General features: G+C 40.8%; 1 protein-coding gene across 1 annotated transcript in view; it reads right to left on the bottom strand.

The window, feature by feature from the left end:
• Positions 1–20,120, bottom strand: part of LOC111573421 (A disintegrin and metalloproteinase with thrombospondin motifs 16) — a 53,817-nt gene that overhangs the window by 11,262 nt on the left and 22,435 nt on the right. The window contains exons 8-18 of the mRNA XM_023277567.3: positions 18,825–18,930; positions 17,940–18,077; positions 14,346–14,499; positions 11,106–11,201; positions 8,077–8,225; positions 6,907–7,079; positions 6,672–6,802; positions 6,233–6,356; positions 5,781–6,025; positions 5,514–5,655; positions 3,974–4,100 (exon numbers count right to left, since the gene is read on the bottom strand). Coding sequence (XP_023133335.2) covers positions 3,974–4,100; positions 5,514–5,655; positions 5,781–6,025; positions 6,233–6,356; positions 6,672–6,802; positions 6,907–7,079; positions 8,077–8,225; positions 11,106–11,201; positions 14,346–14,499; positions 17,940–18,077; positions 18,825–18,930 — 1,585 coding nt within the window. The remainder of the gene's footprint in view (positions 1–3,973; positions 4,101–5,513; positions 5,656–5,780; positions 6,026–6,232; positions 6,357–6,671; positions 6,803–6,906; positions 7,080–8,076; positions 8,226–11,105; positions 11,202–14,345; positions 14,500–17,939; positions 18,078–18,824; positions 18,931–20,120) is intronic.

Genomic DNA, 20,120 nt, shown 5'->3' with positions numbered 1-20,120 from the left:
TCTCCAGAAACAACGATGCAACTAGGCTGTAGTCTGTCTGAATAAGAGTGATCAAAGTATTTCTAATGCCCAAAAACGTTGAACATGTACATGCAACACTTACCGAGATGAGGTCAGTATCTCAGCTAAACCCACTCTCTGCTCATAAATCAAAGTCCAACTTGTCAGCAGTGTCCCATTCATTTGCAAGTATTTGGCTGATATTTCAGACCATTGCTAAGAGTGTACATGGGAATACTTAGAATAGAGGCACAGAGGAACTGATGCCTCAACAGCAGCTGTCAAAAGCCTCTAAACAAAGTCTCTTGTTGTTCCTAGAAAGACAAGCATCTACTCAACTCTGTAACTGTCCTGCATTATCTGTGTAGTGGCAGAAGCTCCCAGTTGTAAATGTTCTTGTCTGCAAAGAAGTGTTTAGCAGCGGTTTTCATGTGCAAGAAAGATCCTCCATTTGGTTTGAGGCTGTCCATAGTGTCTATAAAAAAAATGTCAACGGTAAATGTGGCATTGAATTGATACTACAGATTGGACTGTTTTGTTCTTGGGTAATAACTGAATGAACAACAAAAGCACAGAGGAAGTGAATAGCACTTAGAAGAGGTGATAAATTCTATTGTTTAAACACAGTTTAGGCAGAAAAGGCAACTCAACCTTTCATTTTCTGTGAATCTTACTCATGCATTCTATAGTAATTGTGGACTATACTGAATGGGAGAAGGTTCCTCACCACTGACAACCAGACCTAGCCTCTGTTTTGGTTCAGAATTGGTAGATATTAGAGAGGAAACCATCATTTATCTTCGCTATATGCTGCTCTGGTAATCTTCTTCAGTTACCGGAGTACTGAAGGCCCAAGAGATCACGTCTGTATGATATCCCAGAAATTAATACTCCAACTACTAATGTGCTCAGGGGAAGTAATACCTCAGCAGCAGCTGTCGTAGGAATGACAAACTGGATCTCATTTAGTTACTGCACAGCTTTGACTGGTACTTAGAAATCCTGTAGCCTCTAACCTGTTGTAATGATTTGTCTCCATTACCCCGTTGTGTACATATTTTTAGAGTATTAGATGCAAATTCCTAGCTTTAAAGACAAAATGCTTTTTTTTTTTTTTTTTTTTAACAAAACCTTATCCTTATCAACTAAACCTCAGACTCCCTCTCCATAAAAACCACTGTTATCCCTGGAGTGTCTTTTACTGATATGTTTTCTGGCCTGGGCTTCACCCTACATGACAGTGTCCAGAGCAGCACAAGACAAGGGAGGGACATTTCCCTTGTGTGTGTTCATACATGTTCTGCTTGTCAACAGGCAAACCACTCCCAATGATGTCCAGCATCAGACCACACTGACTGATCTTTGATCCTCTGCCTTGCTCCTGAGTGCCAGGGCAACAGACAGTGACCAAACCAATTGAGCTCAGTGAAGGTCCCACAGAGCCACACCCTGAAACCACGCAATCATTACTGGATCTTGCTTCTACTCTCGCTGCATGTTATTGTCATACATCATAGCAAAATGTTCTTGCCACTCAAGGTGACACGGGTGACATTTTACAACATCTGGAAACGCCGGCTTGCACACAGCAATCTGGAAGTGATCTTCAACATATGATAACGTTTCCTACTTCTCAAATACAAATTAGTCTTGGGCCTGTATCTAGTGCAACCTTGTGGGAAAATATGTTTTGATCATCAGAGCTTTGATGTGAAACAACATGTCCAACCAAATAAACTGGCTGTGTATTTTGCATACACCAGTGCAGTACACATGTACAAACAAAAATGTTATAGGTGGGTCCTGATATGACCGGAGCGGACCAGAGTGCTTTCTCATGAGCTGGGGTCCCACAGTGATGCTCCATGTGAAGAACTTTATAAGCCCTTGGCCTGCTGTATTTAGCAAACACAGCAACTAACCATTCCTGACAGTCGGTGAGGTATCCTGCTGAACTGGACGAAGACATGAACAGAATGTCCAGTGGAACTTCCCTTACTTCCCCGTGTCTCACACATTTTTTAGCTAAAATGTAAGTTATTTTTCATGATAGAAAAATGTCATCATCACAGAACAGGTGCTTTAGTGGGCTGGGTGGAGACTAGAGCCAGCGCTGCCTGACACCCTTCATTCGCCTTATTATGAGGAGATAGTGTGGGAAGTTCGACAGAGTTGACTCAACCAATAAACAGCTCTTTTGACACTGCATGTCAAGAAATTACAGAACAGATGTGTAGGTGCTGCAGACCAAAAACACATGGCAGTCAGGAGGAGTGAAAAAGGAAGAAGGTGAAAAGGACAGAAGGCAGAAAGACAAAAGACTTCACCTGAGAAGTGTTAATGGGAGACACACGGGAAAACAGAGCAGAGAAGAACGCTGTCCACAAGATAATCTCTTCACTCACATACTGAGCCTGAACAGATATAAATCTATTTGCCTGGTGGTTCTGAAACTGATCATCTGCCTCCCTAAGTTCAATACGTTACCATACATGTACAAAATGTTGAGCTGTGAGAGCCAACAACATTTTTGGCTGTTGCATAGCCTTCAGTGCGCTGTATAGCCCTTCCAAGATATGTCGATTGAACAATTGAATAACAGACATACCCTGAAGTCTGGCAGCCTAAAAGGGCCAAACATTGTGTCGTTTTCCATCCAAAGTATGTATTAGGAAATTATGAGGAAATGTCTGCACAGTTCAAATACCATTTTTAATGATGTCCATACTGAGAGCCTGTTAAAAGCAGAGTGGAGATATATTGATGGGGTCATTCACAAACTATTACTGACTGCGCTGAGGTTTCAGTTCATGAGCTGTGAGGTTTAAGCACATAAACTCATCTTAGCAAGAATCCACAGCCGTGCTAGCTGCTCTGTGAGACTGTATAGACTTTGAGCTAAATGTCTTGAGGTCAGCCCACATTATTGGCTGATAATGACCCTTCGTAAATAAATCAATATTGGCATATATGCTGTCAAAACATGCAAATATGAAAACTTTCTTTTACAGAGCATAATACAGAAAAAAGATGTTTGGGGTCATTTAGAAACAATATAATACCCTCAGCACTGTCTGCAGCACGTGTAGCATCACAGTTGAGCAGATGGTGGTACAGAATCAAGTTTTGTGAACACAGTACATTGCTAACTACTTTGCAAAATAGATAGTTACTAAACAATGACCCCATCATAACTTTAAGATAGGAAATGCATATATAAAAGCAGCATCGACCAATATATCAATATCAGAATTCCTGACTCCCTAAAATTGGGATTTGCCCCAAAAATCCAGTATGAGGTCAGGCTATAGAACTGTTAGTATGCTTATCCTGAAAATTCTAACATTAAGCAGGTGTAATATTTACCACACTGGCCATCTAAGTTTAGTGTGTTAGCAGGCTAATAAAGTATCTAATAAAGTACCACCATACACAAAGCACAGTCGAGACGGTGTATGTCAACAACTTTTGCAGGTATTTAATCATAAACCCCAAGAAAAGACCATTTTTCAACATAGAATTTAATCTGATAGTGGCGCTAGATGAAAAGTCAAGGAATAACCAACGTATTTACAATTCATTCTGAGGGGAATGTGAATATCTGAGCTGGTTTTAATGGTCCAAAGCTGTTTTTCTACTAGCTGAAAACTACAGATCAGAACTACAACTAAATGTCAACTTCATGGGCCAAAGTCAATAGGATTCACTGTCTGGACACCATGATTGTCTGTACAAAATTTATCAGCAATCCATCCATCAGTTGTTGAGATTTTTCACTCTAGATCAAAATCATAGGCTGATTGACCACCAGATATTGGTTTAGGTAGAGCTACGCCACTAGTCTGGCTAAAAAGGAATGTGGTGGTAAAAATCTGTCTCAAAACAATCGAGTAACTGCACTAACATTTCTAGATAACTCGACTTGATGACAAGCAAACACACCACTGACATGTAAAAGTGAGGAGGGTCTGACCTGGCAGGACATGGTTGGGTGTTGCAGGGTATCAGTCCAGTAGCTGGTCTTGATCTGGGGTTGCAGAATGACATGTTCACCTGAACTCTCAAGTCTCTGTAACACGCTGTCTTTGTGTTCATTTGGCCTGCGAGGGTTATAAGTAAACAAATTCAGGTATATCATCTATAAAGAAGAACACACTCTTCATTCTGAGTTGACTAAAATAACAGTAAAACAAAACTGCAGGTTCATGCAGTTCTTCCTTCTGCATATCTTGGAAGCAGCACTTTGACGAAAACAATCTGGAATTTAAGTCAGAATGCTGAGTGAAATGTTTGCACTTAACATGCATGTGGATGTATGTGATTATGTGACACTTTTTTTAATAACGTGAAGGCAATATGTTCCACGCTGACACTAAAACACCCTTGAGGAGAGTGGAAAGGAAGGTTGATGGGTGTTTAAACGTGCTTTTTTTTGCCACACCTCCATCTGCACGTGCAAAGAAATGATTTTGACTCAGTCACACTTTAACAGATGGTTGAATTCATTTGTTTGTTGAATTAAAAAAACAAAAACAAACATCTTGCACAAATGCTGATCTGTGTTGTTTGATTTATGTGAAACTTGAATGCCAGGTTAACAGATCCTTTGGCTGTTATTTGGCCTTAAGCATGGCCAACCTGCACATCTCAGCTCATGCAGGTCAGTCAGTCGGTCACACTCTTTAATAAAGCAAACAACCCCCCCCCCCCAACCCATCATGACCTACAATCAGGACACAAGAAAGGTGGAGGTGGATAGGGTGGGCCACAGCAGACCAGGGTGGGGAACTTTAACCTGCAGGGTCAATCAATAGGAATTCTACACTGGGGGCTTTGTTCACACTCATGAGGCAAAGCAAGCGCACATGCACAAGTCCACCCATGTGTACACTCACAAAGAGAAATGTGCACGAGTGAATACACGTGAATAGACATGCACACATACACACCTTTGTGCCGTAACTTCTGGCCACAAATTACCTGCCTTTGTGTGCGTGTGCATGTGTGTGAGTGTGTGTGCATGTGTGTGAGTGTGTGTGTGAGTACGTGTGTGTGTGTGTGTGTGTGTGTGTGTGTGTGTACTGGTTTAATACCAGGCCTCTGCTGGGGCAAAGGCTGTCGGTTGCAGACATGCATGTGTATTCTTGCTGTGCAAGTGTGAGTGTAATAGCAGGTGTCCAGTAGAACAAGAAGAGGACCCACCAGTTCCAAACAAGAGCCTCTAATGTCCTCTCAGTAATGATGGGAATGCTCTTCTCTCCATTTAACCTGCAGCTAAAAGCCTTATTATAGGTCAGAGAGGCCAGACTGAGCTTCAGATGCTTGTCTATTGATCTACAAACTGCCCTCTTAATCTACAGTCTGGCCCAGATTAAGGTCCTTTTTCATCAGTCCACCCAACTGTGAAATATCTTAATTTCAGAACTGGATCTTATCTTTGGCAGTAAACTCAAGTTTTTCTTAACAAAGAGATGCATATATTTGAATTTCATTGTCTGCATGTTTGCTCGTACCTCCGGCACACGTCGCTGAGCACTGGGAGCGTATGATGGCCCATGTATAACTGTGTTTGATGTAATTCTTCATCACTTTGTCATCAGTTCTCTTGAGAGTATATTCCCAACGCACGCCTGGATTCCAGCCCTGTAACAATATCTAAAAGAAAAATCTCAGTAGGCAACTATGAATGAAGTAGATCATAAAGGAACAACAAAGGAGAGGGAGATCTTATGCAATATATTTAAAAAGAACCAAATTGGGCAAAGATATCAATTGCTCACCTCTATGATCAGTGTCTCATTGGTGGGTCCGGCTGATATCAGGCTCTCTGGTCTGTTATAAGGTCTCTTGTACTCAAAGATAGTTCCAGCAATGGCGTGTCGTCCCGGCCAATCAACTGTCCAGTGGCCGTTAAGGTAATAGTGTCTCTGGGTGTCCCTGATTGCCAAGTAGGAGCTGGATGTATTTAGTTCCACCACACGGATACTCTGAGCTCCAGGTGGGATGGTTACCACCCCATAGTACTCTGACAAAGAGAGACAAACTTTAAACAAGCATTAAATGCTGGAAAAATTCTAATAATGCTAAAGGAAAGCATATTAATAGCAATGTTAGGGTTATGTGCATGAGCAGGAAAATGCAATCAATATTTGGGACAAAGGAACAAATTCCTTCTTTTTAAAAATGTTTCACCACAACCAGTGACATTAATAGTTTAGACAGTATGACTCACGGTTTGTAAAATGCTGCTTTGTGTACTGCCCTTTGTAGATCTTGCAGGTGGAATTATCTCCTTTACACACCCCACAAGCATCAGGCACAGCTGTGGAGCCTAAAACACGGTCACAGCCCACTCTCTGTGGAGGAAAAGCATCATTGCTTTTGACGACAAGGTAGATTATATGCATAACATGCAAGATTACATCACACTACGGAACAGATGACAGCAGCTGAAAACTACCAACATTTATTCTGTAAGTGGTGACAGGCTGGCATTTTATTTTTCATGACAGTTTAAGAAGTATTGACACAGCAGGGCAACAAAGGTTGGTGTTCCTACTCTTAAATCCATTCTCAACTTCAAAGACTTCACACTCAAAATCATTACACAAAAAATGTAGAACTAAGTACATACACTATAAAATAAATGTTCAATCAGTACTCAACATTACCTCACACAGTCCATCAATGCAGACATTGGAGCTGTCCTGTGAGCAAAGTGTCCCATCCTTAACTTTGCTGGCCAAGGCAAAGAAAAAATCATAACCTTCAGCGAAGCAGTACAGCTTACACACATCTTGATCTGGAATAAAAGAAAAATAACGGCAGAGGCCATTGCATTGTTATCTGGAAAAAGCAACCCTAAATTTCTCTTTTGACAATTTATAAAATCAACATGTGTCTCACCGTCCACACGAGTGTATGGTCTCCAGGTGTAGAACCACCCTCTGAATTGTTTACTGTTATATTCAGCACACTGCTGCGCTCTGTAGTCAACGGTGTCGGAGGGACAATCCACAGTATTACAAAGTTTGTACGACCTGGAGGAGCCTTCACAGAACTTCCCTCCATACATAGGCCTGCAAAGATGGATGGAAACACAAGTCATGTAACAGTTTTCCATTTGTTGCATCATACTCATGATAATCTTCAGTACTTCCTTGACTTTCCTTGATGTTAAAATCCTGGTTTCTTTTTCAATGTGCGCTCAGATGTGTTGACACACAGCAAACACATTAATGAAGTGCAAAGTACTGACATAATTCATTTCATGAGGAGGAAAACACTTAAGTTGCTTTTGATCTGCATAGTGAGCAAAAGTTCTCCATTACAAAGAACACTGTATGTCATTGTCCGCTCATGACTAATGCATGAATATGCTTCCCTCTATATGTGAGTCTGAGTGTGCCTTTGTGAACGCTTCTCCAATCGCAGGTGTATATCCTCAGGCTAAGTTCCTAAAAATCCCTTCCACGGGACAATTAGACCTTCTATAAGCCCTCCAATCACATTGTCACTTATCTCTCTCTCGCTCTCAGGTTCTCTCCTTTCATATCTCTGCATTTCATCTTTTCGTTTTTTTAATCCCTCTTCTCTCATCTCTCCTCACTCCCCCCTCCTCTCTCTCTTTCCTGCTTCATTCCCCTTTGCTGTCTTTGTCCACCACGATTTTTCCTCTCCCCCCTCTCTCTCCTCATCACTCTCTGTCTAATTTAGCCCACCACTTGTCAGGATCTTGGCATGACATGATAAAGAGGAGGTCTTTTGGGATGGAGGCCCCTTGACTGACTGACAGTGCAAATAATCCTGAGTGACTGATGAGTAGTGGACTAAGTGAGCAGATAAGCGATGAAGCGACAGACTCATGTGAGTGATCGTCACTATTTTAATCACGTCTTAATATACTCTTGGCCTCTCTTCCAGCCATCACAGACACTACAGACCAACTCTGCACCAAACATCATCACTTAATAAATCTCTCTAAATTGTAGTCAGAAGTGTCAAACGATGATATATTTGATGTGATCTCAATAGTTCTGTTTTGGTAATCAGTTGTGTGATTGTGTGTTTCTGCACCTGGGGTTGTTGCACTGCCTCTCCCGATAGGTAACTCCACTTTCGCAGCTTCGAGAGCAGCTGGACCAGGATGACCAGTCGGACCAGTGTCCATGCTGAGGCCTCGGACCCTCGTCGCCCTGCTTCACACATTGGCCCCTACGACACCACTGAACAGAAAGAAAGAGGAACAATAAGAGGGAAAGAAAAGGATGCAGAGAAGACTGGAGGCCCAAACACACATAAAAGTGTCATACATCATACAGACTTTCCAATGAACTCAGCCTTTTATCTTCTTGACTGATCACAGAGGAGCCAATAGGCTGTGGTCCATTCCTTGTTACATGCTTTCAGTCTATCAGTGAAACTCCGGTTGTGGTGCGTTTTGGACGTTTTCTACCTTTAACTGTCATCAGCTACAATTAACAGCACTATGCCAAACATGGCTGAAATGTGGAAAAAATGTCTCATGTCTGTCTCCTCTCCTGCAGTGAAATAATACTGTATATGTAACATTGTGCTGTACTGTCACCTCTGCATTTCATCTTGCCATGTACTATATACACCATTGCTTTCCCCCATTACCATATTTTGTTCATAAAAGCAGCAAAAACATTTTTAAAAGGAACAAAAAAGCACTAAACAGACTGAAATACTGTTGCCAAAAATCAACAAACTGATAAAGTAGTAATTTTTTCCTGATCAAAACAAAATAACATGAGACAAAAGAATAAATATCTGCCAAAGGACTGAGATAATTTGATTCCTTTCCAGTGCAAATTAACTGTAAGGGTGGAGCATTTTCCTTTTGTGACTTATTTATTTGTATTAATGTTTGGATTAAACCTAAACCTGGAGCCGGGTTTTTACTACCCGTGTTTCAAAGTTCTTCCCATGTTCTTCCAAATTGAGAATTTCCCTCTCATTCTTTTGGGCTGATTAGTGTGCAGAGAGCCGTGTGCACACAATGCCACCAGTTGCTTCTTTTCACCCTGCAGAGAGGGACTTCACTGTGGTGCACAATTACCTCCACAGAATCCACACCCCTCTGCATCAGAGCCACACTAACAAAGCAGCTTTCTGATGATGAACACTGTCAAACGTGTTCCATGAGGCAACCGGGAAAAACAGAGGAGGAATATTAAACTAAATCATGTAAATACTGTTTTTTTTAGACTGTGCTGCATGAGATCATGGAACATCCTACAGGGCAAGCGTGTCTCATGCTCCTGAATCAAGTAAATTTGCTGTATGTACCTCAAAAAGACTGCACCATTATCCAACAAACCAATTGCAAGTTCCAAAATGAGACGTGCTTCACTCATCATCTCTAAATGTTCTGTGATCTAGACTTACTTATAGCAACATTATGTCACAAGCTGCTTCCTGGTACAGTGTTCAGCAGGATTTGTACATGTCAAAAAGACATCAGTCAAAATACGCGCAACTGAACACCTTGGAGTAGACGCATAAACACACACAGTATGCAAACAATCCAATCATTCATGCATTCATGAGTGCTGATAGAGGGGACATATGTTCAGCTGTTATTGCTCTCACTGTGCCTGCACTCACACACACACACACACGCACACACGCACACACGCACACACCTCTCCAAATAATCTCATGGTCCTTGACTAAGAACTAGAACAGCTGATTTCCCCTCAGTTTTCCCCCTGCGGCTGAGTGCCACAGATTCCTATGTGAGCCTGTCATTGTTTGTGTTCAGCTAATTGTCCCGTGGAGGGAGAGAGGGCGAGATTAAACCATCAAGTTCAATATATTGAGAAGCAAATGTCGATGAGGGGCTGTCAGGGGAGTCCGGGTAAGAGAGAGAGAGCGAGAGCCTTTGTGGGGGAGTCATCTCGAAAGAAACAAAGAATAAATAAAGAGCAAAGATTGCTTTTTGGCCACATCCCCAATGGTATATTTCTGCCACATCAGCAACAAACCCGTTGCAGCTGTTCCTTGAGGTAAAATAATGGAAGGGGAGTGTGGTACCTCTGTCAAAAAGAGGGATTTTATTCACACTATACTCAACTGAACTCAAATCTAAAACACGGTAAAGCTGCTCCAGATTCTTCACTTAGCTTCTAAGTGAATTTAATAGTGCACGCTGGGACACAAGGACAGTGTTGTGTAAAAAGACACAGTTAAAGGAAGTACAGTGTCACTCAGTTCAAGTCTTTTGTCTTGAAGTATTTGCACTATATAACACTTAATAAATGCTACTTTTATAATGGTATCCACATCAATCTGGCCTGTATAAATTACTATTGCTCTTTGTCTGCTGCAGCTTCTTGGCTCAGAGGTTTGTAGTATCCCTTGGAGGAGGAATGTATGGTGTGTGTCTCTTTTTCCAAACTCTTGTCCTCTTATAACATACACAGTTGATAATGTTACACAGCAAAAAAATGCTGGGCCAACTTTACATTACTGAGAATACATCCAATTATTTCATTGGCTTCGCACAGCAGAATCTGAGAACTGACACTTTTTAATGTTCCTGTTTGAGGTGTGTTACTATTTTGGAGGTCTTTTTTTCCAACTAAACTGCAAAGAAGTTTTTGTTCGAGGGTTTTGTTTGTTGCCTTTTATTTGTGGATTTATTTGGTGTGATGTTGCCATGGAACAGTGTGCTGGCAAAAGTCCAACAAAACAAAAAACCCTCCTGAATCGACAAAACAAGGCGTATCAACAACATCATTTTAGCTCCTTCAGCTAAATTGGAACAAAGGTTATCTCATTCATGGCATGATTAAAGGGTAACTCTACCCCCTGAATAGATGTGCAAGTTTTGTTTAGTTTTTTTTCCCAAAAACATGATTAATGACATTCTGCAGAAGGAGGTATCTTGCTACATGTTCCTGCTGGCTGCTCTTTGGTATGACCACTTGAATTGCCTCAAAGGCGATGGATAAATCAGTCCAATAGATGTTAGTGGTTCCCATGTCACTCATGTGATGCCATTCTTAAGGTGGCAAAGAGAAACACACGCATACGCACATGCACACACACACACAAACATAAAACACATGTTAAGTCACCATGTCAGGACCACAGGCTGAACCTTCAGCAGCTGGCATGAATTTGGTCTCACATTTCCTCCCAACACGGTGGCACCACAGAGCCTTGCAGATATCCTGGAACAACATCAGAAGACGGCAAAGGGTATTTTAAATGATACTCTGAATATGCTTTCTTGCTCCACATTTCAAAAATGAGATGATCAGGATCCTGCTCACAACAGCTGTAAACAAAACAAGCAGTGGGAGGAACAATAAATTATGATAGCATTGTTATTTTATTGTTATTTTGTCTCTTGAGAGCTATAAAAACGTACTGATGGAAACTTGCTGGAATAGAGATAGTCTGAATAATGATCTCCTGGCAGGCTATCACTGCACAGCAATCGCGTATCTCCAAAACATTCATGCTTCAGTAGCTATGATAACAACTTTTAGAAAAAGAAGAGGAAAAATCCATGAATCTGGTCCAGCTGCTGCACTGTCTCTGCTGCAGAATGACAAAAGAACGGGTACTTTTTTATGCATTTTCTTCACCTAACACTTCTTCAGGTTAGAAAAAGTGAAAAACCCACAGAACATAAAGACAAAGCACTAACAGCGCACAATTGCCTCACTAAACTTACATGATGTCATGGCTTTGTTTCTCAGATGGGAACACCGGGTGGTTTCTCTGCACACATCGCCTGAGAAACATGGTCTGCTACTTTTTAACATGTCTGCTCTGTTACTATCTAAATGACTATATCAGATTTTGACAACTCAGCGCAGTTGCTGACAGACTCCTCAGCATCAGCTTGTTGCTGCCAAGAGCCACCATGGACTTTATCCCAAGTCCTATTTGTCCAGCTGTTTTGCTAACTCAGGCCTTTTGTAGCAGTTAACATGGAAGAGAGAGAGCAGGAGTAGATATATATGTATATATATATAGAGAGAGACATGGATAAATGATGGACAGAGTGCCATAGAATCTGAGGTAGAAAGAAAAACATAGCTTGTTCTTAGTGTAACCCATCTCTCTGTAACCCCACACACCACGGAGAGTATCATCTGTCTCCTCCAGTGGTACCTTATCTTGACAGCGCCTGCCAAAAGTTACATGAAATATGAATTCATTACACAACGAGCTGCACCGCTGAGACTGATTCTTTTGGTGCTTTTTATGAGCAACAAGTGCCTGGACAGACGGTGAGTATGACGATTGCTTGGGGAGTTCTGGGTCCTGTGCACCTTGCTGCTACCAGATGCATGAGCATGTGTTGAAGTTTGAACAATACATGTAAGTTTAGCTGTTTGGATAACCGAGCAAAGGAGGAGACCATGTACTGATATTAAAGGTTCAAATCCAGCTAATTGTGGCACTGGAATGTGAAATTTTATTACCCAAATAGAACCTCAGTTCCTCACCCATGGCTACCAGGATGTAGAGCAGATTGTTAACTAACTGGAAGGTTGGTGGTTTATTTCTTGTGTCTTCCATGGCAAGTGAGCACCTTGCATGAGAGCTCTGCTGCCATTGGTGTGTGTGTGTGTGTGTGTGTGTGTGTGTGTGTGTGTGTGTGTGTGTGTGTGTGTGTGTGTGTGTGTGTGTGTGTGTGTGTGTGTGTATGTGTGTGAATGAGAAATGCTTGGTAGAACCTGTTGTTAGGGTTAAAAGGTGCTATGTATCCGTATAAGTGCAGACCCTTTATTAGGTATGTTTTCATACTACACCATCCTCTTCAATAAAGCCCTCAAAGGTTATCTTGAAGAACAATAAAATCCAGAAATGCTTGCTTAAAATCTCATATAACCAGTTTCTGCAAAGGGAGACTTAACAAATAATGCATTTACTGTATTAGAAAACATTAAACCTACATCCTGTTTAAGTTGTGACATTTTTTGCAATGATGTCTTACACTTGAAGACATCCATCCATCCATCCATTATCTATACACCGCTTATTCCTCACTAGGGTCGCGGGGGGTGCTGGAGCCTATCCCAGCTGACTCGGGCGAAGGCAGGGGACACCCTGGACAGGTCGCCAGTCTGTCGCAGGGCTACATATATAGACAAACAATCACTCACACATTCACACCTACGGGCAATTTAGAGTAATCAATTAACCTCAGCATATTTTTGGACTGTGGGAGGAAGCCGGAGTACCCGGAGAGAACCCACGCATGCACAGGGAGAACATGCAAACTCCATGCAGAAAGATCCCGGGAAAGCCGGGACGCGAACCAGGGATCTTCTCGCTGCAAGGCGAAAGTGCTAACCACTACGCCACTGTGCAGCCCCACTTGAAGACATAACAGCAAATAAAACTACAGGAAGAAAACTGGTCAAACCATTGTTGAAATAATAAGCAATAAAGTGGTGTACAGATTAAATTACTCGCATGCAGACAGATACACTTGTCCACAATCGAGAGTAATGTAAATGCTTATGTGGGATATTGTTGAATTTTAATAATGAATTCAAATTGTGTACTTTACTGGGAATGTCTTTTGTGAAACACTGTGTTTTGTACTTGTTTTGTTTAGTAACCGGTTGAAGAGTCTGGGTTCTTAGGGTAGATGTCCACTTAATAGAGTCCTTATATTCTTTTATACAGTACATGAACTCTTTGCAGGAATTGCCTCAACATAAATTCAATTGCCAGTATCTGAAGAAAAATAAGTAAATATCCACTGAGTCTTTTTGGGGGGGAAGGACACTTTGGCTCTGTTTTTGAATGCATGGAGATTTCTAATTCAGCAGCAAGAACACCAAAAATCTAAAACATCTTAGTATCATTTAACACCAAAATGATCTAAATCCTATCTGGACAATCTGGCAGGGTATTTCAAACAGCAACTTCAGCAGTAATGAGACAATGGGAGAGTGACAAGGAGAGATTCCCATTGGCAACGCTCCAGTGTATATTTAGTCATCAGTCCCAGTGAGTATTTCATGGGCTGCATTTTAACTCACTGTTTGCTTTGCATGTGTGTGTTAGAGATACATGCACATGAGGGCATGTAACCCGAATCAGCTTCTCTTTTCCTTCCTCTTTCCTTTTTTCTTCCTTTTTTCCTCTACCTCATTCATCCCATCTCACTCTCAAGTTATTTCTCTGTTTTTCCTGGGAAGCAATGCATCAGATTTTTAAAAGCTAACTTCAGGTTCCAGCGGCTGTGCTGATGAAACCCCTGAGAGAGTCATGACACGGAGTGGGGATTTTTAAATTCATTTTTTAATTTGCATGAGTTCGCATAATGGAGTCAAAATCAATTTTACCTTCTTGAAGTCGAGGGTACAGAGTTTGGCCTTCTCCCCAAACTGCCATTTGCACTGTGTGTCGGCATCGTACAGCTCGCCAGGCAGCTTCTCAGGGTAGCGATACTCCTTGACTGCTCTGGGTTCATCTGATAGGCACAAAGCCTGGGCAGAACTGGGGGATGGGAGAGTGGGATAGGAGAAGAAAGTAAGTCAGGAAAAGGAGAGATGAGGGGAAAAGAGAGGATGCAAGACAAAGAAGAATAAGGAGGAAGACAAGATGCAGAGTGGGAATGAAGATAGTAACGAGGAGAGAGGAGTGGAAGTAAATAAATCAGTGGAGGACATTGGTATTAATCATTGATCTTTAAATATTTACTCTGTTATACAGTCTATCTATCTATCTATCTATCTATCTATCTATCTATCTATCTATCTATCTATCTATCTATCTATCTATCTATCTATCTATCTATCTATCTATCTATCTATCTATCTATCTATCTATCTATCTATCTATCTATCTATCTATCTATCTATCTATCCAAACAGATATTAAACTAACTAAAGTAGCTGGTATAAAAGACTCCCTGCAATGCACAAAGAGATTCCACAACAGCGAGCATCACTCCACATGTTCCTTCTTCCCAACGCTGGGACACCCATAAAGTGTCGCCATAGTAACATAACACATTGCCAAAACTCCAGACCTGACAGCAATGCTTTTAATGCATCAGACACTCAATTATGACAGACATAAAGAGTCCTTGCCCATATCGCTCATATCCTAACACCGACGGGGGGTTTCCAGTGTTAGCTGATATCACTGGTTACTACACTGAGATGTTTTACAGCTTAAACACTGCAGTCGGGGGAATATAATGCAGAAATATGGTGGAAAGAGCATGAAGAGGCAGAATATGTTGGAATGGTTCATCGTGTTAGTGAGTGGTCCTGATTGCTTTAGCAGAGTGTATGTGTGTGTATATAAGATCTTCGCTTGCTTTATGGGTCCTGTGTGTCCACAGAGAACAATGGCTGTGGTGCAAGTGCAACATTCTGATATTCTACATTATTCACTTAATAAGGTTCCTGAAAAATACATTACATTTATAGCGGGATCACACACATCAGCAGACGCATAGGTAAGGCCTGTGGAAGTCACTCATGCAACTGGCTAACAGACAATTACAAATCCTATGTAGTTTATTTGCAGCATCGCTTGACAAATTCTCTTCAGAGCAGCTTTTTATAGTAGGAAGTGCAAGAGGGTTAGGACAAAATGTTTTTCCCCTAAATGTTTGCTGTAGGCACTGTACACGAGATTATCATCAGCTGGAGACAAAAAAAAAAAATGAGAGAAAAGCACCCATTCTGCTGCAGATCTCCTGACTCATCTCTTCCAGACAAACTTCCAGGCTTTTTATATTCACCATGGTTTGTTGGTACGTCACAGCTAAAAGCTAAGCTTGTTATGTTGCGAGTAAAAAAAATCTCAAACATCCTGATAATTTATGTTTGACTGAGAAGAAAAAAAACACTTCTACTTTACAAGATGTGTCACTGACTGAACACTAAATCTACAGCTTCAAGCTTGATGCAGTCAATCAACACTTCTGTGTCAATGAAAACCAAACATTCTGAGCTTCACCAAAATGGCATTTAAAGCAATATTTCACATTTTATGTCATTCTTACTGAGATAATGTTTTTTTTTATCATGATTATCATTGATTTTATTGATAAAATATTCTCTGCAACATTCCTGCTAGTCTTTCAATCAAAATGAGACTTAAAGAAGGTTCTTCTTCACCTGAATTCAGTGCATGTTCTAGAGGAAAAATGTAATAATTTTCTACTCCAAATTTGCTAATCAAAAATACATTACAATCTATCAGTGTTGCCTAAACACATCACATGCAAACTGCAGCAGAGGCTAGCTAAGCGACTATGCACTGAGAAGCTTCTAGTCTCCTCATGAAGTTACTGTACCATATTGAATGATGAAACCAAGTGATTTTAACTACATTGTGCTGCTTTTAGTGAAACAATAATTTTAAAAATCTATATTGTAGTCAGTCAGTTTAATTGCAGGAAACCAAAATTAGTTAGCTTGGAGACCAGGGGAAACAGCTGGTAGCCTGGTACATTATGAAGGTATAAAATCTGGCTAATATCTCATCATAGAGACCTCTGGAAACAAATGATCAGATTTCCCAAAATATGTCAAGACAAAAGTTTCAGAAAAAGAAGATTTTGAGGAAAGAAATGAGACCACATGTGCCACTGACGATTTGATTGATTTCACGAGAGTTCATACAAACAAAAACAAATCTAAGTTGCTTTTAGGGACATTGCTTCACTTGCCATGAAAGTTGTCCATCCATTTTAGGCACAACAAAGATTTCAAATAAGCATCTGAACATACATACAGCATTGGCACAGAGCTCTGCAGCAGACTGAGGCGAGGCATATTTAGAGTGAGCGTGATGTAAACTCTGCTGGCTCCCCACAGCAGACGAAGGCGACACTTAGGAGTCTCATTTAACTCAGTGAGACACATTTAGCACAGAACATTTATATATCACAACATTCTGCTGATTGCAATTAGGAAAACATACAGCAATTTTATCATTCAGTAATTGTACAGGAAGACGAGCCCTGGTTGGTTCGGTGGTGCAGAGATCCCCTCCACGTGGCCCCAGGGGGTGATGGGAGTTTAATATAAGGCTGACAGGCCTAACAAGGTTGAGGTCATCCCAGCTCTAATAACTCAGCGAGGAAATACACTGTCTGTCTCCACCACTCTGAGAGGGGAGGCCTGACAGTTCAGTTAACACACTGGTAAATTTAGTGGAGGGCACTGACTCTGGGCTATCTAGTTTCAAGCACACACAGAGACACACAAAAGCACAGCCAGACATATGGACGCTGCGTCAGTGATGGTTGTTTTCTCGTTTGGATGAGCAGCCTGTATGCATGAAAATTCAACTATTGCACACCCAAACAATACTCCCAAAACTGTTGCTAACACGCAGCTTAACACACAATAAATTTGCAATATGTAAAACACCATTTACAGAAAAAAGCAACACCACATATCATAGTTACAAAGTCAACTCTCTCTCTCACAACAGCCCTTTTTGTTGCTTGCTTTTATTTTTTGAAAGCAAAATAAAGTGTGCAACAGTTCCAACACAAGTACAGTTTTTCATGTGGCACTTTGGATCACAGCAACATCAGTAACTGATATATCTGCTGCTGACACGTTTTTCTGCAACACATGTTCATCTATCAGTAACACATGTTGAAATATATAAACACAATGCACTTTAAAAGTGGCTATTTCCAGTCAGAATAATTTTGCTTTATAAACCATCACTGTGCTTTATGTCTTTGTTGCATGAGCACTTAACAAGGGACTTGCATGAGGCCTTACTCATCAGTCTGCCATAAACATGTGATGCAGCTCTAATGTTCTGAAAACTTAATAAGACTCTAGAGGGAAAGTTAGCCATAAATGTCAGTATTAATGAGAAAGTGCTTGTTAAATCATTTTGTTTGCTTTGTTCACCAGAACAAAACCATAACAGTGAAGGGATATATGGCTGCTTACTTGAGGAAGCGGCTGAGGTACTGGCGACTGCAGGCAGACCAGGAGAAGATTCCATTGTGGCCGGCTAATGTGGGAGACATTATGTTGCCCTCTGACTTTTTACAAATGTTCCCTTCACCGTCATGGACCATTCCAAAACTGGAGAATGAAAAAATAGAAGTTACAGTGATCTAACAGTAGAAGACAAGGGGCTGTATCATGGAAGTGTGTTATTAGAATGGGTGAATGAGCACAGCGCTGCTTTAGTTTAGCAACTTGAATATCAGTTTGTGAACTTTTACACACAGAGATGAAATATGTTTTATAACATTTTGATGTTGATATATACTACCGTTCAAAAGTTTGGGGTCATTTAGAAATGTCCTTATTTTTGAAAGAAAAGCATTTTTTTCCCAATGAAAATAACATTAAATGAATCAGAAATCCAGTCTAGACATTGTTAATGTGGTAAATGACTATTCTATCTGGAAACGGCTGATTTTTAATGGAATATCTCCATAGAGGTACAGAGGAACATTTCCAGCAACCATCACTCCTGTGTTCTAATGCTACATTGTGTTAGCTAATGGTGTTGAAGGCTAATTGATGATTAGAAAACCCTTGTGCAATTATGTTAGCATGTGAACAAAAGTGTGAGTTTTCATGGAAAACATGAAATTGTCTGGTTGACTACAAACTTTTGAACGGTAGTGTACTTCCTACATGCACAGCTGTAATTCTACTGGTTCATTTATTTACTAATTACAACACATTCAGCTTCATTTTTCAACTTATTTGTCATCAGGTTGGTGCATTTGATGTGCAAATTTACCACAGTTGTTAATGTGGGCACATTTTTGCATTTCTTTCCAACTTGTGAACATGAGAGTGAATAGAAAGTCTTACTTGTGTCCAGATTCATGTGCGATGGTGAAAGCCAGACCCAGACCGGTGTCCTCATTAACGGTGCAGCTCCGGTATTTGCTGCACATCCCGCTAATAGGAGCAAACCCTGGAAAACCAGTGAGAGAATTTTACAAAGTTATTTCATGAGTATGATTTTCAGTCTGAACTGGCTGCATGTGTAAGAAATATCAAACACGTCATATCTGAGTTAAAACCCCTCCATATGTTAGAATATAGGACTCTGTGGGAACATTCCCGGATCCCCGTGCTACCTTTCACCTTGCTTTAAAGATTCTTCCTCTGTCTTCACTTCTTTTTCATATCTCCGATTTTCTACTAAACTCCCTTTTACTATGCGGCTCCCTATATTCCTCCCTCTGTCCACTTTCCTTCTGAAAAACGTACTCACGGCACCCCTGGCGCTGAATCAGAAGGATAATACACATGGGGGGGGGGCTCCTTTTACGTTTCTGTCTCAGCATCTCATGGAGAATTTAGCCTCATGTTTTGTTTAATTATGGCTCCAAGTCATTTGCCATAGAGAGCAAAACCCCTAAAGCAATGTTCTCATGTACATAACTAATGTGAGTAATGAAATTAAACATAACGAGGCAGATTGATTGTGAGAACTACCATTTAGTTCCTTTTTATGTCAGGACAGAGGTAGGACGTTGATATTATATACTGGTTTTGAAATATGGGTGAAAACACTGAGGAATAGGGCTGTAACTGTAATGCAAATAAACTGTTATACAGTGAGCACTAATGGCCATTTTAGCTCACACCTTTGGGAATTAGTCAGTGCTAACTCTTATTTTGACTGCGCACACACACACAAACACACACACATACACACAGACACACACACACCTTTGAACTAGGCCTTCATAGCAATGATTAGAGCCTCAACACTTTGAAGTTAAACCTAAGGTCTGGGGTTCGAAGGTAGTGTGGGTTTGCTCATGTATGTGTGCGTGTGTGTGTTTGGAGTGTGCATCACTTTGTGTTTCTCTGGGACACAAAATGGACGTTTTTTCTCACAGTGTGGACGACAACAATGTGTTGGCATTGTCATTACCACAAACAGGCTGTTGTTAGTTTGTTAGATGTTGTGCGTTCACAAAGGCTAACTGTGGGTTTGAAGCAAACGAGTTTGCTTTCTACAGATAACAGTTAAAAGAGCACTGTTTTGAATGTTCTGTGATGTGAAAACATGATTAGTGTGACTATTTTTTGAACTACTGCTTTTGCGAGATTGTGTATTATATTCTGGAGGTCTGTATTTAATGCACAGTA

Source organism: Amphiprion ocellaris, chromosome 9 (genome assembly GCF_022539595.1).
Source record: "Amphiprion ocellaris isolate individual 3 ecotype Okinawa chromosome 9, ASM2253959v1, whole genome shotgun sequence".
NCBI classification, from domain to species: Eukaryota; Metazoa; Chordata; class Actinopteri; family Pomacentridae; genus Amphiprion; species Amphiprion ocellaris.
The sequence above is the reverse complement of the archived record's forward strand: the minus strand, read 5'-3'. Positions and strand labels throughout refer to the sequence as shown.